The sequence below is a fragment of the Diadema antillarum genome, unplaced genomic scaffold (genome assembly GCF_040938485.1).
Source record: "Diadema antillarum isolate AM-2024a unplaced genomic scaffold, OU_Dant_1.0 seq00000376_RagTag, whole genome shotgun sequence".
In the NCBI taxonomy this organism is placed as follows: Eukaryota; Metazoa; Echinodermata; class Echinoidea; order Diadematoida; family Diadematidae; genus Diadema; species Diadema antillarum.
In genome coordinates this window covers 1,398,372-1,426,077 of record NW_027271375.1, presented here as the reverse complement: position 1 = coordinate 1,426,077, position 27,706 = coordinate 1,398,372, and the positions used below count along the sequence as shown (strand labels likewise).

General features: G+C 41.2%; 1 protein-coding gene across 1 annotated transcript; it reads left to right on the top strand.

Annotated features, from left to right (window-relative positions):
* Positions 1–344: 344 nt before the first annotated feature.
* On the top strand, positions 345–24,855 carry LOC139731496 (neuroplastin-like). Its single transcript, XM_071642379.1, has 6 exons — positions 345–488; positions 14,926–15,213; positions 16,700–17,023; positions 21,331–21,633; positions 23,001–23,130; positions 24,761–24,855. Exons 1-6 carry the CDS (start codon positions 407–409, stop codon positions 24,819–24,821), a joined length of 1,188 nt encoding a protein of 395 aa, XP_071498480.1. The 5' UTR covers positions 345–406; the 3' UTR covers positions 24,822–24,855.
* The last annotated feature ends 2,851 nt before the right edge of the window (positions 24,856–27,706 follow it).

Genomic DNA, 27,706 nt, shown 5'->3' with positions numbered 1-27,706 from the left:
TCAAGGATGATAATAAAGGGGTGGATCCAAGTTTATTCTACCGGCTTTTGAGGGAGCACGGCTGCTATTGGCTTGTTTTGAGAGTTGTTGGCTGGAGAGTTGTTCTCTCATCGCTACCTAGCTCCTGCGACACTCCCAGAAACTGGGCTAGTTGGCGAAATTCCAATTTGTGGGCCTACACACGTATCCATGCGGTTAATAGAGAATGTGTGGCTACTTTTGTGTGCTGTGGGAGGATCTCCGCGGCGATGTGAACATCAGTAGCATCCAACACACACACTACCTCATCCTCGTTTGCACTCGGATTCTGTCTCCATCTACTCCACTAATCGACCGGCATAAATCGCGGTTTCCACGCACTTTTCTCTCTTTTTCATCACTTGTGTAAACGAAGTTAAGATTCACAATGTATTTCAGAAGATTTGCGGGTCGATTCATCGCCGTGATTTTGATGTATTTCGCACTTCCAATATGCACAGCATCTAACGGTGAGTACAATACACACGTAGATGCATGCAAGTAAGGAGCGAGCTGAGATGATCGGCGGAGCACCTGACCTTATCGTGTGGCGTAAATGACATAGCTACGATGGGGATACCTTTACATGCACAGCGTTTGACATTTACGGAGCTCCGCTTTCATCAAGTCTGTATACACATGATAGATGTACTCACATTTGCAATGCCGAATGGTTCTATGCGTAGAGCAGAGGCATTAGTGACGTTGGCGGTGCCCGATGCCCGGGCCCAGTATATAATCAAACCTTTTGATCATATTTTTATTTTATGGCCTAGCTTGGACAGGACAGGCGAAACCATAAAATATTTGTTAATCGATGCCTGTACGTGCCACATGCGACATTTAGCAAATATGTAATACACCCGTCTAAGCCTTCAATAGACATTAATGGAATATACGATGTGCACAATGATTTGTTGGGGTGTTTTTTTGTTCATTTTTCTTTCTATCTAGTCACATTTCATGCCACATTCTATTGTTTGATCTGCACTATCAATTACTTTAGCAGCTCTCACACATGTTTCTTTCTATATCCAAAAGTGTGATGCAACATGCATTTGCTATTTGGATGTTTCTTGTATATACTTGTCTTAATTGCACTTATGGTTGTCACCATATATGCATTACTTCAATAGAAAATAGATTACATGTTCCTGAATAATCCATGCCAACATGCAGCATCTTTATTTTGTTAATTTTTCTTCTGTTTGTGTAACCTTATTTTTATTGGTGATGGAGGCGACACTTTCCTCTGATACGTGATTATCATTTATGAGTTTTATGTTAGCCATTTGAGAACTAAAGACACTTGAATATTATATGCAGCAGGAATCTGTTTCTCTTTCTCTTCCTCTTTCTTGTCTGCAAACATATAAAATATGATGCGTATCTCTCTCCATATATACATGTAATGTATGTATATCTACTGATCAATCAATATATCTATATACCTATGTATAGTTATAAACCTATATATATATATAATATGTATATTCATTAGATATAACACATATATTCTCTTGTATGTAAATATATAATTATATGAGTATCATGTGTGTTTATGATATATATATATATACAGTTGTGGGCAAGCCCACATATTGCTAAGATATTAGCAAGAGGTAACCCCTCCAGAGATTGACCCTGGCACCCCATCTTCGAATGGAAGAGTCCAACACTTTCTTTGGGGTTGTTATCTCCTCTGCGGGGTGCAAGCATTCAAGACTTGCTTTTCACCACAAGAAGTCTGCCATCTCTCTCTCTCCATCTAAGGTGAGTTCAAACATTTTATGGTATATTTGCTACAGTTACTTGGTAAAGATTTGAATAGTGAGCAACTAATATCATCAGAAGTAGACATTTTATCCTGAGTAGATGCTATTGAAGGTATACAAAAGAATGGATTCCAAGAGAGCACTCTACGCAGGTTACAAAAGTTGAGACATAAATGGCAAGCCTGAGAAATTCTACAAATTCGATAAAAAATGCAGCCGAGTTGGCAATTACCAATATAGTTTCATTGTGAATAGCCAGTACATTAATTGCTTTAAAAAAAATGAACCACTTGGTCAGTTAAGCTCTACATGTCTTGCGATTGTCTCATGAAAATAATGTCCTTTGTTATATTGTACTCTGTAAATTGACGAAGGAAACGGGATAATTATGTCAGTTATCAAATATGTTTCACAAATTATCCTATAACTCAGTAAAACTAAAACTACAGAGTATAGTGTTGTATATTGTCATAAAAAAATTGCAGTACTCATGTGAGGCGTACATGAAGGTATATAATGTGGGCCTGTTCAATAATTGTTCTAGAAAATATTGCGAGTTGTTATGTGTGTATGTGCATGTAGGGATGGTATGCATGTGGCTAATGTAATAATGTGCTCAATGTGCATTGCAATGCCAGGGCATGTACGATTGTAGAATTAGACACTGCAGTGAAGAAAAGTCAGTCAGTTTGTACACTTCATTCTAACAGACTCCATCAAGACAAAGAAACCTCAGTGGTCTCCAAAGAAAGATACGCAGTGGAAAAGATAACAGTTTGATGGGCTAGGGGTACTTTCACACGGGAAGACTGATACACCACATGAGACAGTGTATGCGGAATGTCCCTCGAGGGAATACGTTGAGACTGGTGTTGAATGTTATAATTGTGTGTAGTGTAGATACCGTGTGCCATAATTTGACAAGCCATGTTGAGGGATGAGTAATAGGTGACTGTCTCACACAATTCTAAGCTAGATACTCCTCTTTAAGTTTTGAAGTGTTACAGTATATGGTAATACAGGATTGTATTTTTGCTAATGAAATTGAGTGGTGTGCTGTAGGTGCCAGCAGAAATAAGTAGGGTTATTATTAGGTATACAAGTTTGATGGGGGAGACGGAACTAGAATTAGAGTGTGAACACTCCTCCCACTGCCGGAGTGAAAACCACCGGTATGCACACCAGCGAGCCAGTGGTTCTCGCTCCAGCCCTGTGGTTGGATGTTGATGTGATGTGGTCACTCCTCTCCTGCCTCTCGCCAAGGTTGAGATAACTCTGTACCTCGGCAGTGTAGATAGCTTGCTACTTTCTTCCCCCTGCGTAAACAAAGTCCTTGTTTTAAGTTTTGGACACCACTTGGGAAAGTGAGAGAGTTTATCTCCTCCTTTTTAGGAGCCATCTCGAAGAGTGCTGGGGAAAAGAGAGGAGGTGTTTTATTTTTTGTTAGTTCAGGAAGACAAGTTAGAAAAGAACCAGTCAGTGCAGATTGGTAGTAGAAATTTACAACAAATGTCAGTGTTATTAATGTAGCCTGAGAGAATCCAGTCATTTGAGTCATCGAATTGTTTTGAAGTGAGAAGGAATAAGTTTAAGGGCTTTTTCCATATTGATTTTATTTGTTTTGGAGCAGAATGGCTTAGACAGACGAACAAACATCTTTTTAATTAGTTACATAATGAGTTGGCAGAATAAATTGATTGGAATAATGTTTGAAGTTAGATTAAGTGAGTTGTAATTTTATGACTAATTATGATTTGTTTATTTGTAGCACCAATGAATTATAGGCATTGATATAGATGTAACATAGAACTGCATTTTTACCCATCGCACAGCTCTATGGGATGTAATCAGTAGTAGAGATAGGAAAGGGATCAGTGAGAGATTGTGTTATAAGTCATATACCTAATGAGTAACCGCTTTACAGCTAAATCAAGAAGGGTGTATCAATTTAGTTGTTTACAGCTGGGGATAGGGTAGGCAGACAAATAAGAGAATTATCACATATGTTATTTTGTTTCACACAGAGTGAGCAGTTCTCATTCGTAATTACAGGCTGGTAGCACTAAGCAGATGTTGTGTAAACACGGTGTGCTGACATAGAGCCGTAATTGTCGTACATGATTTTGTTTATAAGTTGTTTTGTGTTTTATCATTTGAGTATTCATTTGGTCATTAACGGAATAAAAGATTCAAGACTTGCTTTTCACCACAAGAAGTCTGCCATCTCTCTCTCTCCATCTAAGGTCTACGAGTGCGAATGAGCGAGAGGTGGGCTACAATTCTGGAGGCACTGCCCGGATGCTGCTAGGTGGTTCGAAGTTTCTAACCCTCATTACCGGCAAACCACCTATGCAGTAATCCACAACAATTTAATTGCCCGAGAAGCCTGACACTGCGGCTGCGCTGATACGACTACTGACGCCATTGAAGCAGGCCTGATTAGTAGACTGGAAAATGGAGAGCTTCGACGAGGTCCAGAAGGAAGCCCTTGCTCGACTTGCATTAGCCAGTGAAGAGGACCTGAAACGCGTGGCGGAGGAGATAGGTATCAGCACAACGGAGAGGGCCAAGGCTGAGGGCAGAGGCAAACTGGGACTCCAACGAGCGGTCCGCCGACACCTGGATAGCGATGACCTCGCCGATGCTGATGATGGAGGTAAGGCTGTGTGGGTGAAGGTGGTCAGTTTGTTGGTGAGTGTGACGAGGGTAGGAAATGAGACAGAGGCAGAGACCGGCCCAACAAAAACAGAGGATTCAGATTCCCCAGAGGAGACACAGGGAAATTCTCCATCGGAGGAGAGGGAAACGAAGAAGACACCTTACGTAGGGGAGGCGAAGGGCCCAATGTTAGCAACATGGAGAAAGGAATTCCGGATCAATGGTCAGGTGGGAGAGCCTGGCCAGAAGGACAAGTTGTCCTTCGTCAGCTTGGCTCGGCAGGTAGAGCACGGGATTCGGAAGGGGTTCTCTGAAGAGGAAGTTACAGAAGCAGTAGTACGCGCAGTGAGTCCTGGGCTACGATTAAGGTCCTACCTGGAAGGACGAACAGACCTTTCTCTACCGGATCTGAGACGAATCCTGAGAGCTCACTATCGGGAGAAAGATGCCACGGCAGTTTTTCAAGAACTCTCAACGGCCTCCCAGGGTCACAAGGAAGCCGCCCATGACTTTGTATTAAGGGCCCTGGACTTAAAACAGAAGGTGTTGTTCGCCTCCCAGGAGGCAGGAGCTGGGGTTACGTACGACCCCAGCCAAGTACAACGGATGGCATTGAGGTCCATCTCTACAGGCATAGCAAATGAGGCGGTACAGGTGGAGATGCGACCTCATCTACAGAATGAAGATATCTGTGATGAGGAACTGCTGGAGCTTCTGACCGCTGCAGTCGAGTATGAAGCAGAGCGGGCTCACAAGCTGAAACCCAGAGGGGTAAGAGCAGCAAGTGTAGAGGCCACAGCGGTAAGGACCGAAGAACAGTCACACCCATCCAAGACCAACTCTGCTAAGACCACCAACCTCAACCTAAGTGAGCTGGCGGCAAGCATCCAGGCCATTGTGAAGGCCGAGCTCAGCAACCTGCGTGCCGAGCCCCACTCAAGCAAAGTACAGCAGCGAAGGGAAAGAGGTTGTGCTGCCTGCCGGAAGGCTGGTACAGGCAATTCGTGTGACCACTGCTTCCGATGTGGTAGCAGTGAACACTACTTGCGGGGTTGCCGTGCCAGGAAGCAACAGGGACAGGGAAATGCTCAAGGGTTACAGGAGAGGGACGCCCAGTAACCTGTTCAGACGAAACGTCCCAATCCCCAGCTTCTCAGGTAACAAACCACTTCAACATTTCATCATCACCCGACAGCAGAAAACAGAGGGAAGTTGTCCGTCTGGTAGGCCGCAAGTGCCTGGTAGCTTGCAGCTTCAACCAACAACCTACCACAGCACTATGGGATACTGGAGCCCAAGTTTCCCTAGTCTCCAAGGAGTGGCTTGACAGAAATTTGCCGGATGTTCCCAACCGTCCCTGGACAGAAATTATAGAGGGGGAACCCTTAAAATTGTCTGCGGCAAACGGAAGTATTATTCCATACTGTGGATGGGTAGAGCTCAGCCTACAAGTGCCTGGGGACGCAACAGCTGCTCAATCCCTTCAAGTACCCCTTCTAGTGACGATGGAGACACTCGAACATCCCATCCTTGGGTATAACGTCATCGAAGCCCTTGCTAAAGGTCAGTCGGCACAACTGAGTAGATTACTCCCACATGCCAAGAAGACAACAATAAACCAGTTGGTTTCACGGCTCAGTTTGCCGAGTGATGGCGAAATATGCCAAGCATACACTTGCCGCAATGGTGAAGTTATCCCCGCGGGACAGACCATACTAGTTAGATGCAGGAGACCGAATGCCATGGCTCAGGAAACAACCGTCTTCTTCGAACCCTTGGAATCTCCATGTCTACCTGACGGTCTTACACCAAACTGCTCTCCGGTGGACATACGAGGGGGAAGATTTATGACCTTTGTTGTTCCTGTCTCGAATGACACAACCCATGACATACTGCTGCCCGGCAGGACACATCTAGGAAGGCTAGTACCACTGCGCACTATCCTCCCCGCAGACGTTCTCCAAGAAGCAGACATTAAGGTCTCCTCAGTAGCCAACCCTACGACAGACTCCAGCAGACCACACTCAGCCAAGGATGACACCTGGATACCGCCAGTGGATCTTTCTCATCTACCTGAGCCACAGCGCAAGTTAGCGGAGAAGGTTCTGGTGGAGGAAGCAGATGCATTCGCCAGGAATGACCAGGACCTTGGTTGTATCCCCTCGCTACAAATGCACCTCACTCTGAATGACCCAACCCCTGTGCAGAAGACTTATATGGGTGTCCCACCCCCGCTGATGAAGGAGGTCAAGGAGTACCTGCGGGACTTGATCAGTCGCGGATGGATTTCGAAGTCCCAGTCACCCTACTCTTCCCCAATCGTTTGTGTAAGGAAGAAAGATGGGACTTTGAGGCTTTGCGTCGACTATCGACAATTAAATCAGAGGACTGTCGCGGACAGACAACCAATCCCGCGGATCCAAGACACTCTAGACACCCTTGGTGGTAACAGCTGGTTTTCCACCCTCGACCAAGGGAAAGCATACCACCAAGGGTTCATGGACCTGGACAGTCGCCCTCTCACCGCATTCATCACCCCCTGGGGACTGTATGAATGGGTGCGAATTCCATTCGGCTTGAAAAACGCGCCTGCAGCATTCCAACGCTGTATGGAGTCTTGCCTAGAAGGGTTGAACAACGAGATCTGCGTGACCTATTTGGACGACATCCTTGTCTACAGTAGTACATTCGAGGAACATGTCAACAGGTTGAAACAAGTGCTCCAAGCTGCAAAGAGGCATGGTATGAAATTGAGGGCAGCAAAGTGTCACTTGTTTCAACGGGAAGTGAAATACCTTGGACGAATAGTATCGGCGGAAGGACATCGACCTGACCCAGGTGATACAGTGGCAGTTTTGCAGCTCAAGGAGAAGACCCCTCGTACAGTAGGTGACATCCGAAAGACCATGGGACTCCTGGGGTACTACAGGAGGTACATACCAGATTTCTCCAAGCTTGCCAAGCCAATATACGACCTGTTGTCCGTACCTCAAGCCAAACCTCCACCCACGACCCAGGCCAAATCCAAACTAAAGAGGAAGGCACAAGTCCCATCTCGCACCCCAGTCACATGGACTCCTTTCCATCAAGAGCGCCTCGAAACCCTGGTTGACCGACTGGTCCAGCCTCCTGTGATGGCATTTCCTGACTATGAACAGCCATTTATTGTTCACACAGATGCATCCCAGGAGGGTCTTGGAGCAGTCTTATACCAGCGACAAGAAGGTAGACTCAGGGTTATCTCCTATGCTTCAAGGACACTGACGCCAGCTGAGCTTAACTACCACCTCCATTCAGGGAAGCTAGAATTTCTGGCATTGAAGTGGTCTGTGTGCGACAAATTTCGGGACTATCTCTACTATGCTCCATCATTTGTTGTGTACACAGACAACAACCCCCTCACATACATTATGTCCTCGGCAAAACTGAATGCCACAGGTCAGAGATGGGTGGCGGAATTGGCCGATTTCAACTTCACCATCAAGTACCGCCCAGGAAGGTCAAACACAGATGCAGACACCCTGTCCAGGATACCTTTGGACATGGAAAGGTACATAACCAAATGCTCCCAGGAGGCTCCTGCTGGTCTCGCTGTGAAGGCCATCTTGCAAGCTGTAGAAGAGACACCCTTGACCCTGTTGGCTTCTGTGTGCACCAGCAACCAAGTGGATCCCGAACCCAGTGAGAGAGGTATACAAGAGGTGACCACAGAAGACATGGTGGAGGCTCAGAAGAGTGATCCCTTGCTTGGACAGGTCAGGGAGTTGAAGGAGCGAAATGAGATGCCAACCTCAGCAACCTGGAAGAGGGCGGCAAAAGAGATGCGACCCTTCCTCCGTGAGTTAAGCCAAATGAAGATCAACTCGGATGGGATCCTCTGTAGGGAAACGACACAACATTTGCAGGTAGTTCTTCCCACCAAGTTCCGGGCCCGGGCGATCCAGGAAATCCACGAGAAAATGGGACATCTTGGAACTGACCGTGTACTAGAACTTGCTAGACAGAGATTCTATTGGCCACACATGCAGCGTGAAGTGGAGCACCACATCAAAAACAAATGCAGCTGTGTGATCAATAAGAAGCCTGCCCATCCACCCAAAGCACCGATGATACCGATCGTGACAACAGAACCATTAGAGCTGATTTCCATTGATTTCCTCCACCTGGAAACAAGCAAAGGCGGGTACGAGTATATCTTAGTGGTAGTGGACCACTTTACCCGATTCGCCCAAGCGTATGCCACCAGGAACAAAGCGGGTCAGACTGCAGCAGACCGCATCTTCAATGATTTCGTCTTGAGGTTTGGTTTCCCCCGCCGCATCCTCCACGACCAGGGCAGGGAATTTGAAAATCAGCTCTTCCATCGCCTGCAACAATTGTCCGGGGTACAGAACTCCCGCACCACCCCCTACCATCCGCAAGGGAATGGGAAGGCGGAGCGATTTAATCGAACCTTACTGGCGATGTTGAGGACTTTGACCACAGAGCAGAAGGCAAACTGGAAGGAACACCTGAATAAAGTGGTCCATGCGTACAATTCCACCCGCAACGAGGCTACTGGCTATGCGCCCGCGTTCCTCATGTTTGGTCGCTCTCCCCGACTCCCTGTCGACCTTGTATTTGGGTTGAACCCAAAGAGTACACAACCGTGTAAAGACCACTCAACCTATGTTCAGAGGTGGAAGGAAGCTATGGCGGAAGCGTATGAGCTGGCAAGGAAGAACTCAAATGCAAGGGCTATGAGAGGGAAAACCCTTCATGACAAAAATCTCAGCCCCCTTCCACTGGAAGCTGGTGATCGAGTCCTTGTGAGGAACTTGCACCAAAGACCTGGTCCCCAGAAACTTCGGTCACATTGGGACGAAGAAATCTACGTAGTAAAGAGAAGGATGTCCCCAGAAATGCCCGTGTACGAAGTGCACCCCGAGAAAAAGCCGGACAGAATCAAAGTACTCCATCGCAACCTCCTGTTCCCATGTGAGTACCTGCAGGGTAACAGTGACCCAAGACCTGCCAAGAGAGGAGATGCTGTCCGACCCCATCAACCTCACACGAGGAACACACTAGCACAGGGACAGGAAGGGCTAGAAAACGGGGACTCGGAGGATGACGAAGAGGTTGTGCTTGTCCCTGAAACTTCCGCACAGTTAATCGACGAACCTGCCCAGCGACAACCTTATGCAAAGAGAGTCCCACCTTCAACCACCCCATCACAGGAGAGACACCCTGGACCCCGTCCTGTGCCACAGAACCCAGAACCACCTCAACCCCGGACCGTACCCACGTCTGCGGAGGAGCCACCCCGACCAGATCGAAGACCGTTTGTTCCACCACCGAGTAACCCATCAGTGTCCCTGCCTCAACAACACCACTCAGTGTCTCAAAACCCTCAGTTAACCTCACCACAAACTAATCGACTAACACCCCCAGCCATGCCTCAATACCAACAACCGCCAGCTGAGGTAATTAATTCCGATGCTACACTGGCGAATAGTCCCCCTCCACTAATTCGAAGGAACCCCCCTCGCGCCAGGCATCCACCTCCAATGTTTACATATGCACATCTTGGGCAACCGCACCAAGGACATCCAGACGGGGCCATGAACTACCTTGCCGCAACGCAGAGAATGATCCCACCCCATTGGGAGGAACAGCAGCCGCCATACCAATTCCAGCAGAGTCCAGTGCCACCGTGGGGTATGATGGCAGCGCCCCACTACCTACGAGGAAATGAATCGGTTCGGTATGGACAAGCTTACACCCAGGGACGAGAAGGCTTTGCCGAAACCTGGCCAGCCCCATCCATTCAGACCTGGGACGCTAGATAGTTATGATTATTTTAAGTTATAATTAATGATCTAAGGCATGCATATTTTAGTGGCATGCAAGTATATACACTGTATGTAAGATTGCCTGCTAAGACACCACTGTACCAGGGACAATCAAATTTAAGTTTTAGACTGAACAGTCGTTGTTTTATGCAACCGGACGGCACCTTAGGAGAAGAGAATGTGAGAAATGAAGCTACTAGTATCGGTAGCAATCCTACCGGGTGACAAAACGTCTTGGTGAAGGATGGAAAATCCACCTCGTGTAATAGGGATGGCCACTCTATTACATGAACTCTAAGTTGGGAGGATCCCAAAGGGAAAGACGTTTGAGTCATTGCGAGCTAGATTCCAGCCGTCATGAGATGCTTTGTGGTAAACTATGTTCCAGTAATCAATGTTTACACCAACTGCCCTTGGTAAGGGAATGCACCATCGGATTGTGCTGTGGGATGAAAATCTTGGATAATTAATAGTTTTTTGATCATGGTACATGTATTAGAAAAGCATTATAATATTTCAGGATTTAGATGTATAATAAGATAAGGATTAAGAATTTGCTTAACCTTACGCGTGGGCCTCTTAGTTGGGGGGAGAGTGTGGGCAAGCCCACATATTGCTAAGATATTAGCAAGAGGTAACCCCTCCAGAGATTGACCCTGGCACCCCATCTTCGAATGGAAGAGTCCAACACTTTCTTTGGGGTTGTTATCTCCTCTGCGGGGTGCAAGCATTCAAGACTTGCTTTTCACCACAAGAAGTCTGCCATCTCTCTCTCTCCATCTAAGGTGAGTTCAAACATTTTATGGTATATTTGCTACAGTTACTTGGTAAAGATTTGAATAGTGAGCAACTAATATCATCAGAAGTAGACATTTTATCCTGAGTAGATGCTATTGAAGGTATACAAAAGAATGGATTCCAAGAGAGCACTCTACGCAGGTTACAAAAGTTGAGACATAAATGGCAAGCCTGAGAAATTCTACAAATTCGATAAAAAATGCAGCCGAGTTGGCAATTACCAATATAGTTTCATTGTGAATAGCCAGTACATTAATTGCTTTAAAAAAAATGAACCACTTGGTCAGTTAAGCTCTACATGTCTTGCGATTGTCTCATGAAAATAATGTCCTTTGTTATATTGTACTCTGTAAATTGACGAAGGAAACGGGATAATTATGTCAGTTATCAAATATGTTTCACAAATTATCCTATAACTCAGTAAAACTAAAACTACAGAGTATAGTGTTGTATATTGTCATAAAAAAATTGCAGTACTCATGTGAGGCGTACATGAAGGTATATAATGTGGGCCTGTTCAATAATTGTTCTAGAAAATATTGCGAGTTGTTATGTGTGTATGTGCATGTAGGGATGGTATGCATGTGGCTAATGTAATAATGTGCTCAATGTGCATTGCAATGCCAGGGCATGTACGATTGTAGAATTAGACACTGCAGTGAAGAAAAGTCAGTCAGTTTGTACACTTCATTCTAACAGACTCCATCAAGACAAAGAAACCTCAGTGGTCTCCAAAGAAAGATACGCAGTGGAAAAGATAACAGTTTGATGGGCTAGGGGTACTTTCACACGGGAAGACTGATACACCACATGAGACAGTGTATGCGGAATGTCCCTCGAGGGAATACGTTGAGACTGGTGTTGAATGTTATAATTGTGTGTAGTGTAGATACCGTGTGCCATAATTTGACAAGCCATGTTGAGGGATGAGTAATAGGTGACTGTCTCACACAATTCTAAGCTAGATACTCCTCTTTAAGTTTTGAAGTGTTACAGTATATGGTAATACAGGATTGTATTTTTGCTAATGAAATTGAGTGGTGTGCTGTAGGTGCCAGCAGAAATAAGTAGGGTTATTATTAGGTATACAAGTTTGATGGGGGAGACGGAACTAGAATTAGAGTGTGAACACTCCTCCCACTGCCGGAGTGAAAACCACCGGTATGCACACCAGCGAGCCAGTGGTTCTCGCTCCAGCCCTGTGGTTGGATGTTGATGTGATGTGGTCACTCCTCTCCTGCCTCTCGCCAAGGTTGAGATAACTCTGTACCTCGGCAGTGTAGATAGCTTGCTACTTTCTTCCCCCTGCGTAAACAAAGTCCTTGTTTTAAGTTTTGGACACCACTTGGGAAAGTGAGAGAGTTTATCTCCTCCTTTTTAGGAGCCATCTCGAAGAGTGCTGGGGAAAAGAGAGGAGGTGTTTTATTTTTTGTTAGTTCAGGAAGACAAGTTAGAAAAGAACCAGTCAGTGCAGATTGGTAGTAGAAATTTACAACAAATGTCAGTGTTATTAATGTAGCCTGAGAGAATCCAGTCATTTGAGTCATCGAATTGTTTTGAAGTGAGAAGGAATAAGTTTAAGGGCTTTTTCCATATTGATTTTATTTGTTTTGGAGCAGAATGGCTTAGACAGACGAACAAACATCTTTTTAATTAGTTACATAATGAGTTGGCAGAATAAATTGATTGGAATAATGTTTGAAGTTAGATTAAGTGAGTTGTAATTTTATGACTAATTATGATTTGTTTATTTGTAGCACCAATGAATTATAGGCATTGATATAGATGTAACATAGAACTGCATTTTTACCCATCGCACAGCTCTATGGGATGTAATCAGTAGTAGAGATAGGAAAGGGATCAGTGAGAGATTGTGTTATAAGTCATATACCTAATGAGTAACCGCTTTACAGCTAAATCAAGAAGGGTGTATCAATTTAGTTGTTTACAGCTGGGGATAGGGTAGGCAGACAAATAAGAGAATTATCACATATGTTATTTTGTTTCACACAGAGTGAGCAGTTCTCATTCGTAATTACAGGCTGGTAGCACTAAGCAGATGTTGTGTAAACACGGTGTGCTGACATAGAGCCGTAATTGTCGTACATGATTTTGTTTATAAGTTGTTTTGTGTTTTATCATTTGAGTATTCATTTGGTCATTAACGGAATAAAAGATTCAAGACTTGCTTTTCACCACAAGAAGTCTGCCATCTCTCTCTCTCCATCTAAGGTCTACGAGTGCGAATGAGCGAGAGGTGGGCTACACAGTACGTCCCAAAAAAATTACAATCAGATATTTGCATTGATAATACCCAATATGATTAAATTGTTCAGGGTCTTAAAATATAACATTTTAGCTTTATTTTGCAGAAAACCCCATTCGATTTGGTGAAGCTGTCACAGAGAAATGTGGATTGTTGTAAAGCATGTCATGAGTCTGATTCTTCCAGGTTTAGCACTTTGATGATCTTGTGTGTGAATACAATAGACAGAACTCTCGGCCTCTCTGAAAAACAGCCTCATCTGGCTGATCGAGGGCATTTTATCTTGTGATTAAATAAAATAAAACAAACAAACAAACAAACAAACTTGGAGGGAAGAGATTCCCGACATCCTCTACAAAATTCCTCATTTCTCTTTGACCACTGAAGCAAATCAAATGGGGTTTTCTGTAAGATGTGGGCAATGAGTTATAGTTTCATACCCTGACTTTGTAGTTAGACTGATTCAATATTTTTAAAGATATCATTGCGGAGGGTCCCATTGTAATTTTTTTTTTGACATACGGTATATATATATATATATATATATGAGAGAGAGAGAGAGAATGAGAGAGAGATATTATAAATATGTGTTTATTGAGTGATAGTGAGAGCATTCATTAAACATTTTACACCCCATTTAATAAGCCCTAAACAAGAACAAATTTCAGGCAAACAAGTAAAAAGTGAGATCATATTAACACCACAGACAATTCCAAATTGACTGCCAAAAGTAGTACGCTATCTCTACATCATATCCAGGCACAATCCCAGATATCATATTTTTCTTTTCGGCAGTTTGTTGACATAATGTGTGTAGGTAGCCTACCAATGATTATATTTGTCCTTTACTAAAAACTTTCCCAATTATGACTTTGTTTGTTTTTGTATTTGTTTGTGTACAATTTGCATTTCCATGCATTGTCTTTGGAGCCAAATTATTTGGTTTAAAGGATAAATGCATCTTAGTAGGCCTATATCACATACATGATGATTGAGTGAATACAGCAATATCGGTAGAACACATCAGTGGAAGAAGTTTGAGGAAAATCAGACAATCTGTTTAAAGGTTATGACTATTTGAATTTCCTGCATGGTCACTGCTGGATGAGAAGACTACTACCTGTTTATGTTGTCACATGCATGGAATGATACGAAGGAAATATAGAGCATTCCACAGAATTCTATTTTTTTTTGGAAAAAAAAGTACATATTTCCTTGACTTTTTACTGATGTATGTTAAGGGTGCTACTATTATCCCTGCCTTCTGCATGAGGGAAGTCATGTGCTGTTTTGTTATGCGGGAAGTCACATGCTCTTTTGTTACGTGAGAAAAGTGAAAGTATGTTGAATTTTATTTTCATTTTCTTTATATTATTCTACATCACAAGCTGTAGTAGTCTTCTCATCCAGCATTGGCACCACTGAAACTTCAAAAATGCATATCATAACTTTTGAATGGACGTCCAATTTTCCTCAAACTTTCGCTGATGTGTTTTACTAATATTGCTGCATTCTGTCAATCCACATGACATATATTAAAACACATGTACACAATACATTTTCCATTTTTCATTTGGAGGCTTAGTAGTTGAGCCCGCGATCCAGCGTGGTCCTGAGGGGAATGATTTCACCTTTGAGTGCGTCGGCGAAAGGCCGCTCAATTGGTACAAGGTGCTGTCTGATGGCACAGAGATGGAGGTCCACAACAACCACAGGTTTGACATCATCTACCACTACGTCCCAGAACGGCACCATTACATGGGCAGGATGACCGTCCGGCAGGCTACTGTGGCGGAGAGCGGCAACTACGTCTGCAAGCTCAAGGGTGCAGGTTTAAGGTATTCTGCGGAGCTCTGGGTGTTTACAGGTAATTACAATTAATTAAACCTGCCATAGTGGCCACCTGCCTTATGTGGCCACTGAAAAATTCCTCCCCCCCCCAAAAAAAAAAAAAAAAAAAAATAGAAGAAAAGAAAAGCCATGTTAAAGAGCCTGTTCATAGCAGCCACCTGTCTAATGTAGCCAGCGGCCACCAATTTGTGTCCCACAGTAGATTTTAACCTTTAGTGGCCACAGACTCGTACAGAGCTGCAGATATTGCGATATCTTTTTCAGCTTTGCAGCTGTGCTGGTCATGCATGAGGAACCAGGGGCGGATCCAGGAATTCTGTAAAAGGGAGCGTGACTAATATTTCTGGTGCCACTTCCAGGTTTCATTTCATTTTTTTCTTTTTATTTCTTTTGTTTTTAACGAAAAATAAAGGGGGTGTGCGCCGGTTGCACCCCCCTCTGGATCTGCCACTGGGAATTGTTAAAATGATCATTCAGGCATAGTAAAACATGCACTCTTAAAAAGCTTACTTAATTGCTGTATTCATGTTAGGGTGCAATAACATGAAATCATGACATCTTGAAACATGTGCATAATAATACACACTTCATACATATTCTTGTATAGATGTGAGTGATACACATGACATGTCTTGAAACCTGTCTACTGTGGCCACCTGTCTACAATCGGCCACTCTTTTTGTCACTCTGTGGTGGCTGCTATTGACCGGTTGATTGTATGCCATGGCATGCTATGTAAGGGCCATGGAACTGGGGGGGGGGGGGGGGGAGGGGAGGGGAGAGTTGCAGTCCCCCCCCCCCCCCCCCCCCCCCCATTTTGGCTGTTAAGAAATATCTAAAGAATGGTGGGGAAAAAACTCCCAAACACAATATATGTATGTATATATATATATATATATATTATATATATATATATATATATATATATATATATATATATATATAACAAAGAATAAAGAAATAAACTAGTAATGCATTATTTTGCCAATAAGAATGAGTTTATTATAAACTCATAGATAATTAATTTTATTGATAAACTCATTCCTATTGGTGAAATAATGTATTACTAGTTTATTTCTTGATTCTTTGTTATATTTGAGCCAATATGTGAATTCGCAACATATATATATATATATATATATATATATATATATATATATATAAAGATATACTTGTCATTTTGAACAGTGATGATTATTGCGGTAAAGTTGTGACATGCATTGCTTTGATGGCAAATCTATTAAAGATATCATATTATTGTTATTCTGACTTAGATATCACAGCAATAGATATGAACCAACAAGACACATACATGGCCCAAAGCAATAAAGAGAGGCATAGATGTATGTGTGCCTAGAAGGCAAACAGACTACTTCATATTATTATGAATGCCATCCATGAATTGTGTACATCTGTGAATATGGCTGCATGTACATCATACCAACGCTCTAATACTGCCTATAGAATATTGTATCAATGATACTGTGATGTCTTCCTTACAGTGGCAGCATATAGAAACGAGCTTCCAACTAGGGCCGATCATCAGGCAAGCGTAGAAATCGATCCCAGCATGCCGGAGCTCACATTGGACAAGGACCTCGTTCTCTCCTGCACGTTCGAGAACGCTACAGCCGGCTCGCTTGTGTGGAGCGTGAAGAAGGGGGAGACGAGGGAGTCTCTGCCAGCGGGGAACGAAGACAGTCACATCCAGGTGCTGGACAACGGCACCCTCATCATCCGCAAGATGACGGACGAGGATGCGGGAATCTACGCCTGCACTCACTTGGGTGATGAAGGCAATCAGACTGCGGAGGTGAATCTTGGAGGTGAGCTCACGGAAATTCCCATTTTTACTCTTCAAATCAAACATCCGTAGTATTTCCATCCATTGTACTCCATCCCATGCTCAAGTAATGACCAATAACCATCTGACAACAAAGGATGACAAGATTGTGATTTTTTTTTTCCTCTTGCTTTTTTTCTAGATGTTAAAATTGTAAAACCAATGTTGGGAAATTTCACTCCATGATCGAGTACATGCGGCTAAGTGAGGAGTAAAGTAAAACATCTATGATAGTGAAGATTTCTTTTTAAATCGGAAGGAGAAAATGAAAGTTACAGAATTTTTAAGATCATCATGCTATGCAAAATAACTACTAGTGGGGTGGCTTAGTGACAAATATACTGATAATCGTGACACGCCGGACAAAAGTGTCATTTTTTCCTCAGACATTTGTATATATATGAGGATCAAAATTAGGGGGTGCTCCAAGAAATCCGCTAACAGAAAAGATGAGAAAATGCCCTTAATTTGTACATAACAATAGTGTCTGAATTCAAAGACTATACACAGGGCATTCGCCAGGTTTCTGTACAATGCAATGCAATGTACATGGTTGCTAGTCTTAAAATTCAGACCCATAATACGACATATTGTGTGCATGTTTACAGTAATACACCATTTTTACTGGTTTTCCTATGGTAACAGGTGGTTAGTCTGTGTTGCAGACCTGAGGGAGGTGTGTTGGAATAGTCCAGTTTTCTTAAGCACCTTTTCATTAAATAATTTCCTATAATTTCTGGTAAAGGATTTTTTTAGTACTGTCTACCTCCTGTAGAGAAATGGCAAAGAGTGACATGTGACTCTGGCTCAGATACTTTAAATCTTGGGCAATGACTGAGCCAGGTGTAGGACTATGTCACAGTTCATTTTTTCTCCCAGAACTACTAGTTTACCAGTAGAAGAGCTGCATATTCCATTGAGAACTTAAGGTTTTGGGTATTGACCTACATATTTCCTAACAAATTTAACCCGTTTCCTCCAAGATTGTGTGAATTCCATAGGTTTAGCGCAGGGATTACCTGGTTCCCGTAAGCAATTTTTATAGTCCGCACCTCCCCTCTTTATATGTTTCTTATTTCTTGTGGGGGTTATTCAAATGTTTAAAAAGGTTAAAAGTCTATTTTCATAGATGAAGTTGAATTTAGACAATTTGAATATTTTTAAAAATATATTGATATTTGTAATTTCACTCATAAAGACTTAAAGCGGTTTGAATATTTTTGGTCTGATAGCTATGTATAGACATGTTATTAAAAAGTAAAAGCAATGTTTGATTGGTTCACATTATCCAAAGAGGGTGGGATGTAGTTGGCTGGTGAACAAAGTCTATGGGGAAGTTTAAAAAGTTGATAGAAATAAAACAAAATCGGCATAGAGCAGAATCTAAATCACAATATGATATGACAAAATTCCCGACCCCAAAGGCGGTTGATTCTATGATGCTTTATGTCAAAATACATTCCACCCAAAATACATGTGATTGATAGGAGGAAAAAGTATAGTACATTAAAAACAATATAGTTCAACTAACCCCATTAGTCGAGCAGCATAATGAAATGATTGTTAAGTTTTATCGCCTTGTCAATTGAAGATGATGTTACATAATGACAATTATCAAAGTCAGCTAGATCTACGAGTATATCAAGAAACCAAAAAGAAGGGGTGGGGTGGGGTGGGGAGAGAAGAATGAAGTAAGTTATTAGTATTTGTAGTTTTGGTTTTCAGTATATTCATTTTAATTTCCTTAATTTCCGTTAGGTCATCATGGATTGGAGCATTTGTGTACTAGTAATCTGCCAGGAACAAACACAAGAAAAACTTAAAGGTCCTATATTATACACTTTTGGGAGAGTGACTTGAAAAAAAAAAATGTTCAGGATATCACATTTTATGCATAATATGTGTAGGTCTGGGGGCATTTCATGAAGCATTTTGTCCGACAAGTTGTCGGACAAATTTGCTCTCTGCCAATCAGATGCAAGGATTTCTGTAGTTTGTAACAGTTTGTCAGAAAAATATCTGACCAAACTGCTTCATGAAATGCCCCCCTGGGGGGCATTTCATGAAGCATTTTTGTCCGACAACTTGTCGGACAAAAATGCTCTCAGCCAATCAGATGCAAGGATTTCAGTAGCTTTTAACATTTTGTCAGACGAAATATCTGACAAAACGCTTCATGAAATGCCCCCCAGTTGTATCACAAGACATCCTACCATATACAGTTTTTGCAATCAAAGCAAACATATAAAGAGATATCAGTATTTTTCTCATTAAAGCATAAATGCGGACGGTTTAGTCTGGAAACATGTTATCATAGAAATATTGTTCACATTTTGTGTTATTAACAATACTTAACATTGATTATACAGATTCATTTTTTACAGAGGTTCTTTGTATCCGTAACTTACACTTAAGAATAATTTTCAAGCACTAATTTTGGGTTTTTGCCTTTAATTATCCACAAAAAGGAGGACTCAGTGCATAAAAGGTGTATGCTTTATTTTTGGAAAATGTTGAGGAGATCAGGAAAATAATATATATTGATGTAGATTTTGGACCTGAAGGAGCAGTTGAAGCATTTTTAAGAAACAATGCCTTGTGGCATCGTTCTTATCATCAAAAATTAATAATGGCAAACTCAAATGAAAATTGGAGGGGGGAAGAAAAGATGAACATAATGACATGAGACAGCTTGGTAAAGATTAAACGCTAAAATAGACAATGCAGCCTCTTTTCTCAGTTCATACTTATCCAGAGTGTGTGCTTTCTTTCCAGTACCGGTATTATTATTTAGATAGGTTAGGGGAATCCCTTTGAATTGTGTGATACATCATTTTAAAGCTTACAGTCTGCTCTTTCAGAATCTGTCCTTAAAGGACAAGTCCACTTTCATGCGCACGTGGATTCAGTGAATACAACAATATTAGTAGGACACATCACAGAAAGCTTGGAAAAAATTGTACAATCCGTTCAAAAGTTATGATTTTTTAAGGTATCTGCACAGTCGCGGCTGGATGAAAAGACTACCACAGTGTATGATGTCACATGCACACATTCTAAGGAAAATGAAATGAGAATTTCACAAAACCATACTTTTTGAATAAAGTTCACATAGTTTCTTTGACTTGCTACTTACGTATGTCAAGGGTAAAATTATTCCCCCTGCCTTCTGAAAGAGAAGTCGAGTATCCTTTTGTAAGCGAAAATAATTTATGTTGAATTTTCTTTATTCATTCTTTATATCGTTGTACACATGTGACATTACAAGGTATAGTAGTCTTCTCATCCAGCCTCGACTGCATGAGCAGAAACTTCAAAAATTCATAACTTTAGAACGGATTGTCCAATTTTCCTCAAACTCTCACTGATGTGTTCTACTATTGTTGCTGCATTCACTCAACCCACATGCTATAAAGGTGACAAATCTTTGTCTGGCGACTTTTTTGTTGATCAATTATACCAACCCTGATGGAAATCTCTTCAAATTCATAAGTTCTGAAGTCTCCTTTAAGTTTAACCAAAATCTATATATGTAGTTGCCATGGCAACATACCACTTAACACTAATGAAAAGTATTTCAAACCTCTATACATCCCGTTGATCAGTTGTACCTATTCAAATGGAATCTCTTCCAAACTGGAAAATAGCCTCCTGTAACTAACTTCAATCAAAAACCCTCGTTTTGGGTTGCCATGGCAACGCACAAATCAACAATTATATTTGACCCCTGGTTTATACTCTTGGTACCTTCTATATAACGTTCATATCAAATTTTGTGAAAATTGAATCTTCCTACCTGGAGAAATAAACAAAAACATGATTTTTAGAAAAAGTTCATTGACCTTTGACCTTTGACCTTTGGAAAATTCACCCCAAATTCAATCAAAATATTTTACTTGTTCTCAATATTCTTCCTGCCAAGTTTTATCCAGATTGGATATTCCTGACCTGAGAAATAGCCAAAAAACCTATTTCACAAATAAAGGTCATTGACCTTTGACCTCTGACCTCCTTCCCAGCATCAATTTTCTTGGAGCACCCTATTTTTTGAGAAGGTACATCATGAAGTACCTTTGGTGAAAAAATCATGCTTTTGTCCGCCGTGTCACGATAATTTCACTAAGCCACCCCACTATACTAAGTACTAACTGTGGCATGTTCTATTAGGATCAATAACAACAGCTTTACAAAAGTATTGTGTAACTTGCACCAACTCATTGCCAAGGATGGTTTCCAAGGTCTGATTTTCTTCCAAAAACGTAATCCCGTCTTTTTCTGATCACTTTGCAGGCCATATCAAGCTCACTGCTCCCCAGTCAGTCAAGTTCACTGAAGGCACCGACGCCCGCATCAAGTGCGAAGCCCGTGTCTCTGCCGCTGTCTTCCTGCCCGACATCGAGTGGCAGGTTGACGGGGAAGACGTTGGGAGTGCCTGTGCCAATCGATGCTCCACAACGGAAGAACGCACTGACGATGCCATTACCAGCTGGTTGAAAGTCGCTGAGATCACCAAGGAAGATCGTAAGAACTACTCATGCATCGCCTCCAACGATGCTTCCAGAGAGCGGGAGGACATCCTCCTACGAGTCCGAGGTTTGTCACAATCTGTAGAGGGAGGTGATCACGGGCCAATTTTATATTTCTAATGTATTTAACTTTATATTGATCTAGAAGCATGTGGAAAAATGTAAATAGTAAATGCACAGGCAACTTGAAATTAACCATTGTACTGTAAACACAGAAACAATGAATTTGAATGTCCATACATAATTTTACAGATAAGAGTTTTGATGTATGTATTTTAAAATTAAAGAGGATATAATCTATTTTCATATACTGACAGGTCAGGAGAGTGGGTTATCTGTGAAAATGTTGGCTCTGCAAAATATTCTCCCCACCCCATGATTCCCCTTGGTTGAGGTGAGGATTTAGCCTTTAAAGGACAAGTTCACCTTCATAAACATAATGATTGAGAGAATGTAGCAATATTAGTAGAACACATCATTGAAAGTTTGAGGAAAATCAGACAATCCGTTCAAAAGTTATGAATTTTTGAAGTTTTTGTGCAGTGCCCGCTGGATGAGAAGACTACTGCAGTGTATGAATAACTTAGATGTCACATGCGTACAACAATATAAGGAAAATATAAAGAGAATTTCACAAAATTCCATCTGTTGAAAAAAGTATACATTCCCCTGACTCGTTACCGACAAATGTTATGGGTAATATTATTCCCCCTGCCTTTAGAAAAGAGGCAAGTCAAGTGCTCTTTTATTATGCGAAAAAAGTGAAAATATGTTGAATTTTCTTTTACATTTTCTTTATACTGTTGTACGCATATGACTCACAAGCTGTAGTAGTCTCCTCATCCAGCGGTTCCAAGACAAAAATTTAAAAGATTCATAACTTTTGCATCGATTGTCCAATTTTCCTCAAACTTTCACTGATGTGTTCTACTAACATTGTTGCATTTTCTCAATCCTTATGTTTATGAAGGTGAACTTGTCCTTTAACTTTTTACAAGATACTTAGAAATCCCTTTATGAAATATGAAAGGGCATACAATTCTGACAGGAATTCAAAGTTCATTTGATGAAAATCGGTTTTGAAATGGCAGAGATACCCAAAAACAAATTAAAACAAACGGATCTTGATAAAGGGTGGGTCCCACCTTTTTTATTAGGATTGCTTAGTTTTGGATATCTTATCCATTTCAAAACCAGTTTTCATCAAATAAACTTAGAATTCCTCTTTAGAATTATTTGCTCTTTCATACTTCACAAGAGGTTTCTCATTTTTTTCAGAAAATCATCATGAAAAAATGCTGGGAATTTGTAATCTCATCACAACCAAAACTGTACCTTCCCTTTAATACCCACATGTGGTTTTTCATTTGTGGAAATTGAGCAACCCCAGTGACTTCATTGTATATCTGTCCTTGATTGACTCCTGTGCCGCAGACCGTCTTGCAGCCCTGTGGCCGTTCCTTGGCATCTTGCTGGAAGTCCTCATCATAGTCCTCGTCCTCGTTGTCCATGAGAAGTGCAAAGGGGGCAACGACTTTGGGGAGGAAGACGAGGAGGACCTCAAGTAAGTTCTAGCATAATCTATTTTATGATTGCAAGCTATCAATGCCTTACCCGAAAACCAAATATAAGAAACGCTCCTTTTCGTACACCAGTCAGGGGCGGATCCAGGAATTCCGTAAAGAGGGGGCGCGTTTACAAAATTAAAGGGGGGCGCACGCACCCCTCCCCCCATTTTTTCTTTTTTATTTCTTTTGTTTCAACAAAAAATAAAGGGGGGGGGGGGTCTGCGCCGGTTGCGGTCCTCCCTGGATCCGCCCCTGCCAGTAGCTCTCTTTTCAACAAACTCCTTACAACAAACTGTCTTCATCTCTGAATATATTCAAAACAAATTGTTTAAAATTTATTCGCATGCTTCAATTAAATTTTGCTCCCATGAATCCAACAAGACCTATTTTTCTTTTACATTGTCACACCCATTAGACATTTTTTTTTGTTTGTTTATGGTTATATACTCTCCCCTTTTCCAAATTGTTAAGGCCCTATCTTGTATGTCTACAGTATTCAGTATGTGTAACAGAAGTGTAGTTAAGTTTATTTCTTTTCTTTGTTTATGTCATTGATTTGTAATTGTGTGAATCATGTTACTACAAATGTGTTGTTATTTTATTTTGTGTATATACAGGGCGCCATTGTAAAACAGTTAGCAAACTGAATGTGCCTACCCCATGTTTTTTAAAGAAAACATGAATAAATAAATAAATAAATGAATTTGGTATTGCCAGGTACTTAGAATGAACCTATATCTGATGCAAGGGCCATGGAACATTTTTAGTGTGTGAGTGTGTGTGTGTGTGTGTGTGGGGGGGGGGGGGGGGGTCTAGGGTCAAGGGTCAATGGTTCTGAGATGGGTCAATATAGGTCGAGATTATGACATAATTATGTGATCTATGAAAGTAGTAATTGTATAGTTAGATGCCATAAAGTGTTATTACACTTTGTAGTTTCCAATCATTTCAGGTGCCTAAGTATATTCATGTTTAATTTTGTTAATGAAGAAATCAGAACAATTTTATTTTTATAATAAGGTGATCTTTGTACACTCTTAATTGAGTCCAGTCTATGTATTCTGGTCATAAATACGTCTGTTGAGAATGAGAAGGGCGTTAAGTTGTCTCAAACACTATGGGTTTTGTGACAACTTAACGCCCTTATCATTCTCAACCAACGAATAGTGACATGATCAGTTTAGGTTCTCAAAGATAGCAGAAGTTGAACATATGATTGCACCCTCCACTCTGTTTATGTTGACTGGGCCAAAATGGGTATAAGCAGCCCTTTTTTTCTCTCTCTGAACGTTTGACTGATGATTGGCTCTAAGTTTAGCTCCATTGCTTTACTGAACACAACATAGATGACAGAAGATCAGGATGTAGTGATTAATTAAAACATTGATTAAGTTGGTCCTTTTATGGACCACACTCATTTGATAAAGAATTAAAGTTATGCCTCATCAACCAACAGAGTTTATAATTTTGTCAAAGACCATTTCAGAATGAGTAGACAAAAGTCAAGTGCAATACTAGTATATAATTCCAGCATGGGCAGTTGTGTGTCATTTTCTGGAATACTACATGCAAAGACTTCGAACTATACACAATCATCTTTGCTGTGTGTTTGTGGTTACTTTCCAGGAAAGAAGTGAAGCCGAACATGGGCGACAGCGACTTGCGCATGAGAACCACCAAACAGTGATAGCTTATGCATCTTCGACGGGGTCACATGATAGACTAGGAGCTTGATATGCCGAACGCTATGGGGCTACCACCATATCTAACCAAGTATATATTCTCCACTATTCTGTTGATATATGAGAAAAAAAGGTAATTTTTCTGTAACTATACAGGTTCTGCCCAAGTTTCTTCCTCACGTGGTAGCGGTATGGAATATGAGATAGATAGTGCGGCCTAGAAAGCTGGTGTGAGATGTGTAACCAATAAGCTTGTAGAAATGGTAGCTTGCTAAAGGTAGAATTTGAATTTCTGCGTGATATTGAAGAGAATGGTATCAGGTGTCACAAAGGAGAAATTATGTCAAGATGGATTCGCAGATACGTTATGCTTGTCTTTGTTTGTTTGTTTGTTTGTTTGTTTTTTACTCTGCTTTTTAGCAGCATTGACTATTCAATTATTCTTCAAGGCAAAACAAGGAGTGTAGTAGATGTGTCACATGGCACAAGTATTTTCTGACCATGATTCTTGTAAGGACATGAGAATAGGTCTGAAATACATGCCAGAAGGTCATATGTGACTGATAAAATCTTTATACACAGCCATCCCAGAAAAATGTATCTCTCTTTATTTTGTATGTAGGCTTTACTTCTTGATTGCTTTTATACGTCATTGTGAATGCAAAGAGTCATCACAACTCTTTAATCTTTAACGGCCCGCTAACGATCACCCCGTTACTGTACAGGCATGCTAACCCTGAAACATTAAACTGCACATTACTTGAATGTGAGACCATTCTGAAGCAAATAATTTTCACACAGCAATAGATATATAATGTACTCTTAAATGAATCCCACAAGGATTGGAACAATCATCCCCCAGCATTCCCACTGATTCCCACTGATCAGTTACTAGCTATCCCCTTTAAAGCGTTTTAACACTTCATGAAATACAAATGTATGTCATATATATGGGGGTTCATTTCAAGGCTTTTGACTGGTTTCTTCCATTGTGAAAAACATACATACAGAGTTTCTACACTGTCCTCTAGCTCAATACATACACTCCACCGAGTGATAGTCTCCACCGATGTGATTCCATGTGAATTGCATGTGAGAAGGTAATGCTCTCATGGGTACGCAGTAACAGCTAAGGCATCTCTCAGTCTTGGGAGGAGGCTAGTTTGGCACTCAATTAGATTGAGGTGCCCTTTGAGTGCCCAAATTGACAAAACCATTGATTCAATTTGTCCCTGTAAGCGTCTCCAGGCTTGCATGGAAACCAATGCACACCATTCTCCTTCCTGGAGGCTTATCTTATTAAGCTGAATTGCTTGTGACGGCATCTAAACTGTACCATCCAATACGAAGAGCAAGATGTGACTGTTGATGTTGTTGTTTTTCCAAATACCGGTAGCAAAAAAGAAAAAGAAAAAAAAAAAGAAAGAGTCTTGTCCAAAAGGGAAGTTGACAAGTAGAGCAAGACATTCTTTTGCATGTTGCTTGTCATCTGCCATGTATTCAAACAAATTACAGGACATGATGAATGTATTCCATTCCTCCTCCTTTTGGTGGTTAAAGGGAACGCAAACCCAAAGAGAAATGTGGATTGAGTAAAAGCATTAACATTAATAGAACACATCAGTGAAAGTTTGAGGAAAATTGGACAATCGATGCAGAAGTTGCTGGAACCGCTGGATGAGGAGACTACTAGAGGTTATGACGTATGAGTGGACAACAATATAAAGAAAATATAAAAGGAATTCCACAAAAAAAATCACTTTTATAGCAAAATAAAAGAGTACTTGACTAACCGCTTTCAGAAAACAGGGGAAATAAGTGCTACCCCTAACATATGTCAGTATCAAGTTGATGGAATGTGTAATTTTCATGAAAAATGAATTTTTGTTGAATTCCCTTTATATTTTCTTCATGTTGTAGTCCTCTCATATGTCATAACCTCTAGTAGTCTCCTTACCCAGCAGTTCAAACACCAAAACTTTAAAAATTCATAACTTTTGCATCAATTGCCCGATTTTCCTCAAACTTTCACTGATGTGTTCTACTAATGTTACTGCTTTCACTCAATTCACATTGCTCTTTGGGTTTACGTTCCCTTTAATTGCTGAGGTGCTCAAGCAAGCCTGCCCTCTATGTTTGCTCTCCACCAGTCCAATGGATTCACAGCCAGTCACCGATCTCTCGAGATGAGTTAAGTCAACGCATGACCTAGATATTCACAGAATGCATTGCTGAGAATCCATTGTCATGCATCTACTCGTGGTAGCCTCACTAATTCAAGACATAACATATGCAAGTCACTGTGTCGACTCCTTTCAGTTTTAATTCAGCTGTATTGAGTGCAATTTGTTTTCACATGTGCAATTGCTTATTTGGCACAGGAATGGTTTAACACACTACTTATTTAAGGCACAGTCAATGTGCAATGAATTGCCAGCAACAGAGCCCGTCCAACCTGCACGATTTGTTTTGTTGGTGCGTAACAAAGAAATGATGAAGAAATTTTGTTTCAGTTGCATGATTGCTTTGGTGTGAAAGAATTGATGGACACCTGATTTTGAGGGATTATAAAATACAGTAGATTTGATGATCAACTATAAAATGCAGATACTGTTAAATAGAGTTGATGCTTTAGAATAGTTTCAATGAAAGCACTGTACTTTATCATCAAGTATTATACTTGTTTATAAAAGAAAAAGAAAATGAACTGAATGTTGACACGGATATGCATTTAAGTGGTATGAATATTGCAGTTTCATATAGAGCATCTTTGATTTGTAGATAACGAGTGTATATTGAGTAGGTTGGATCAAGATACTTTGTACCAGTATTTTATCTTCCAGTGATTTCTTATTCCTTTTGTATTGTAAGAAGAGATATGCACACCATT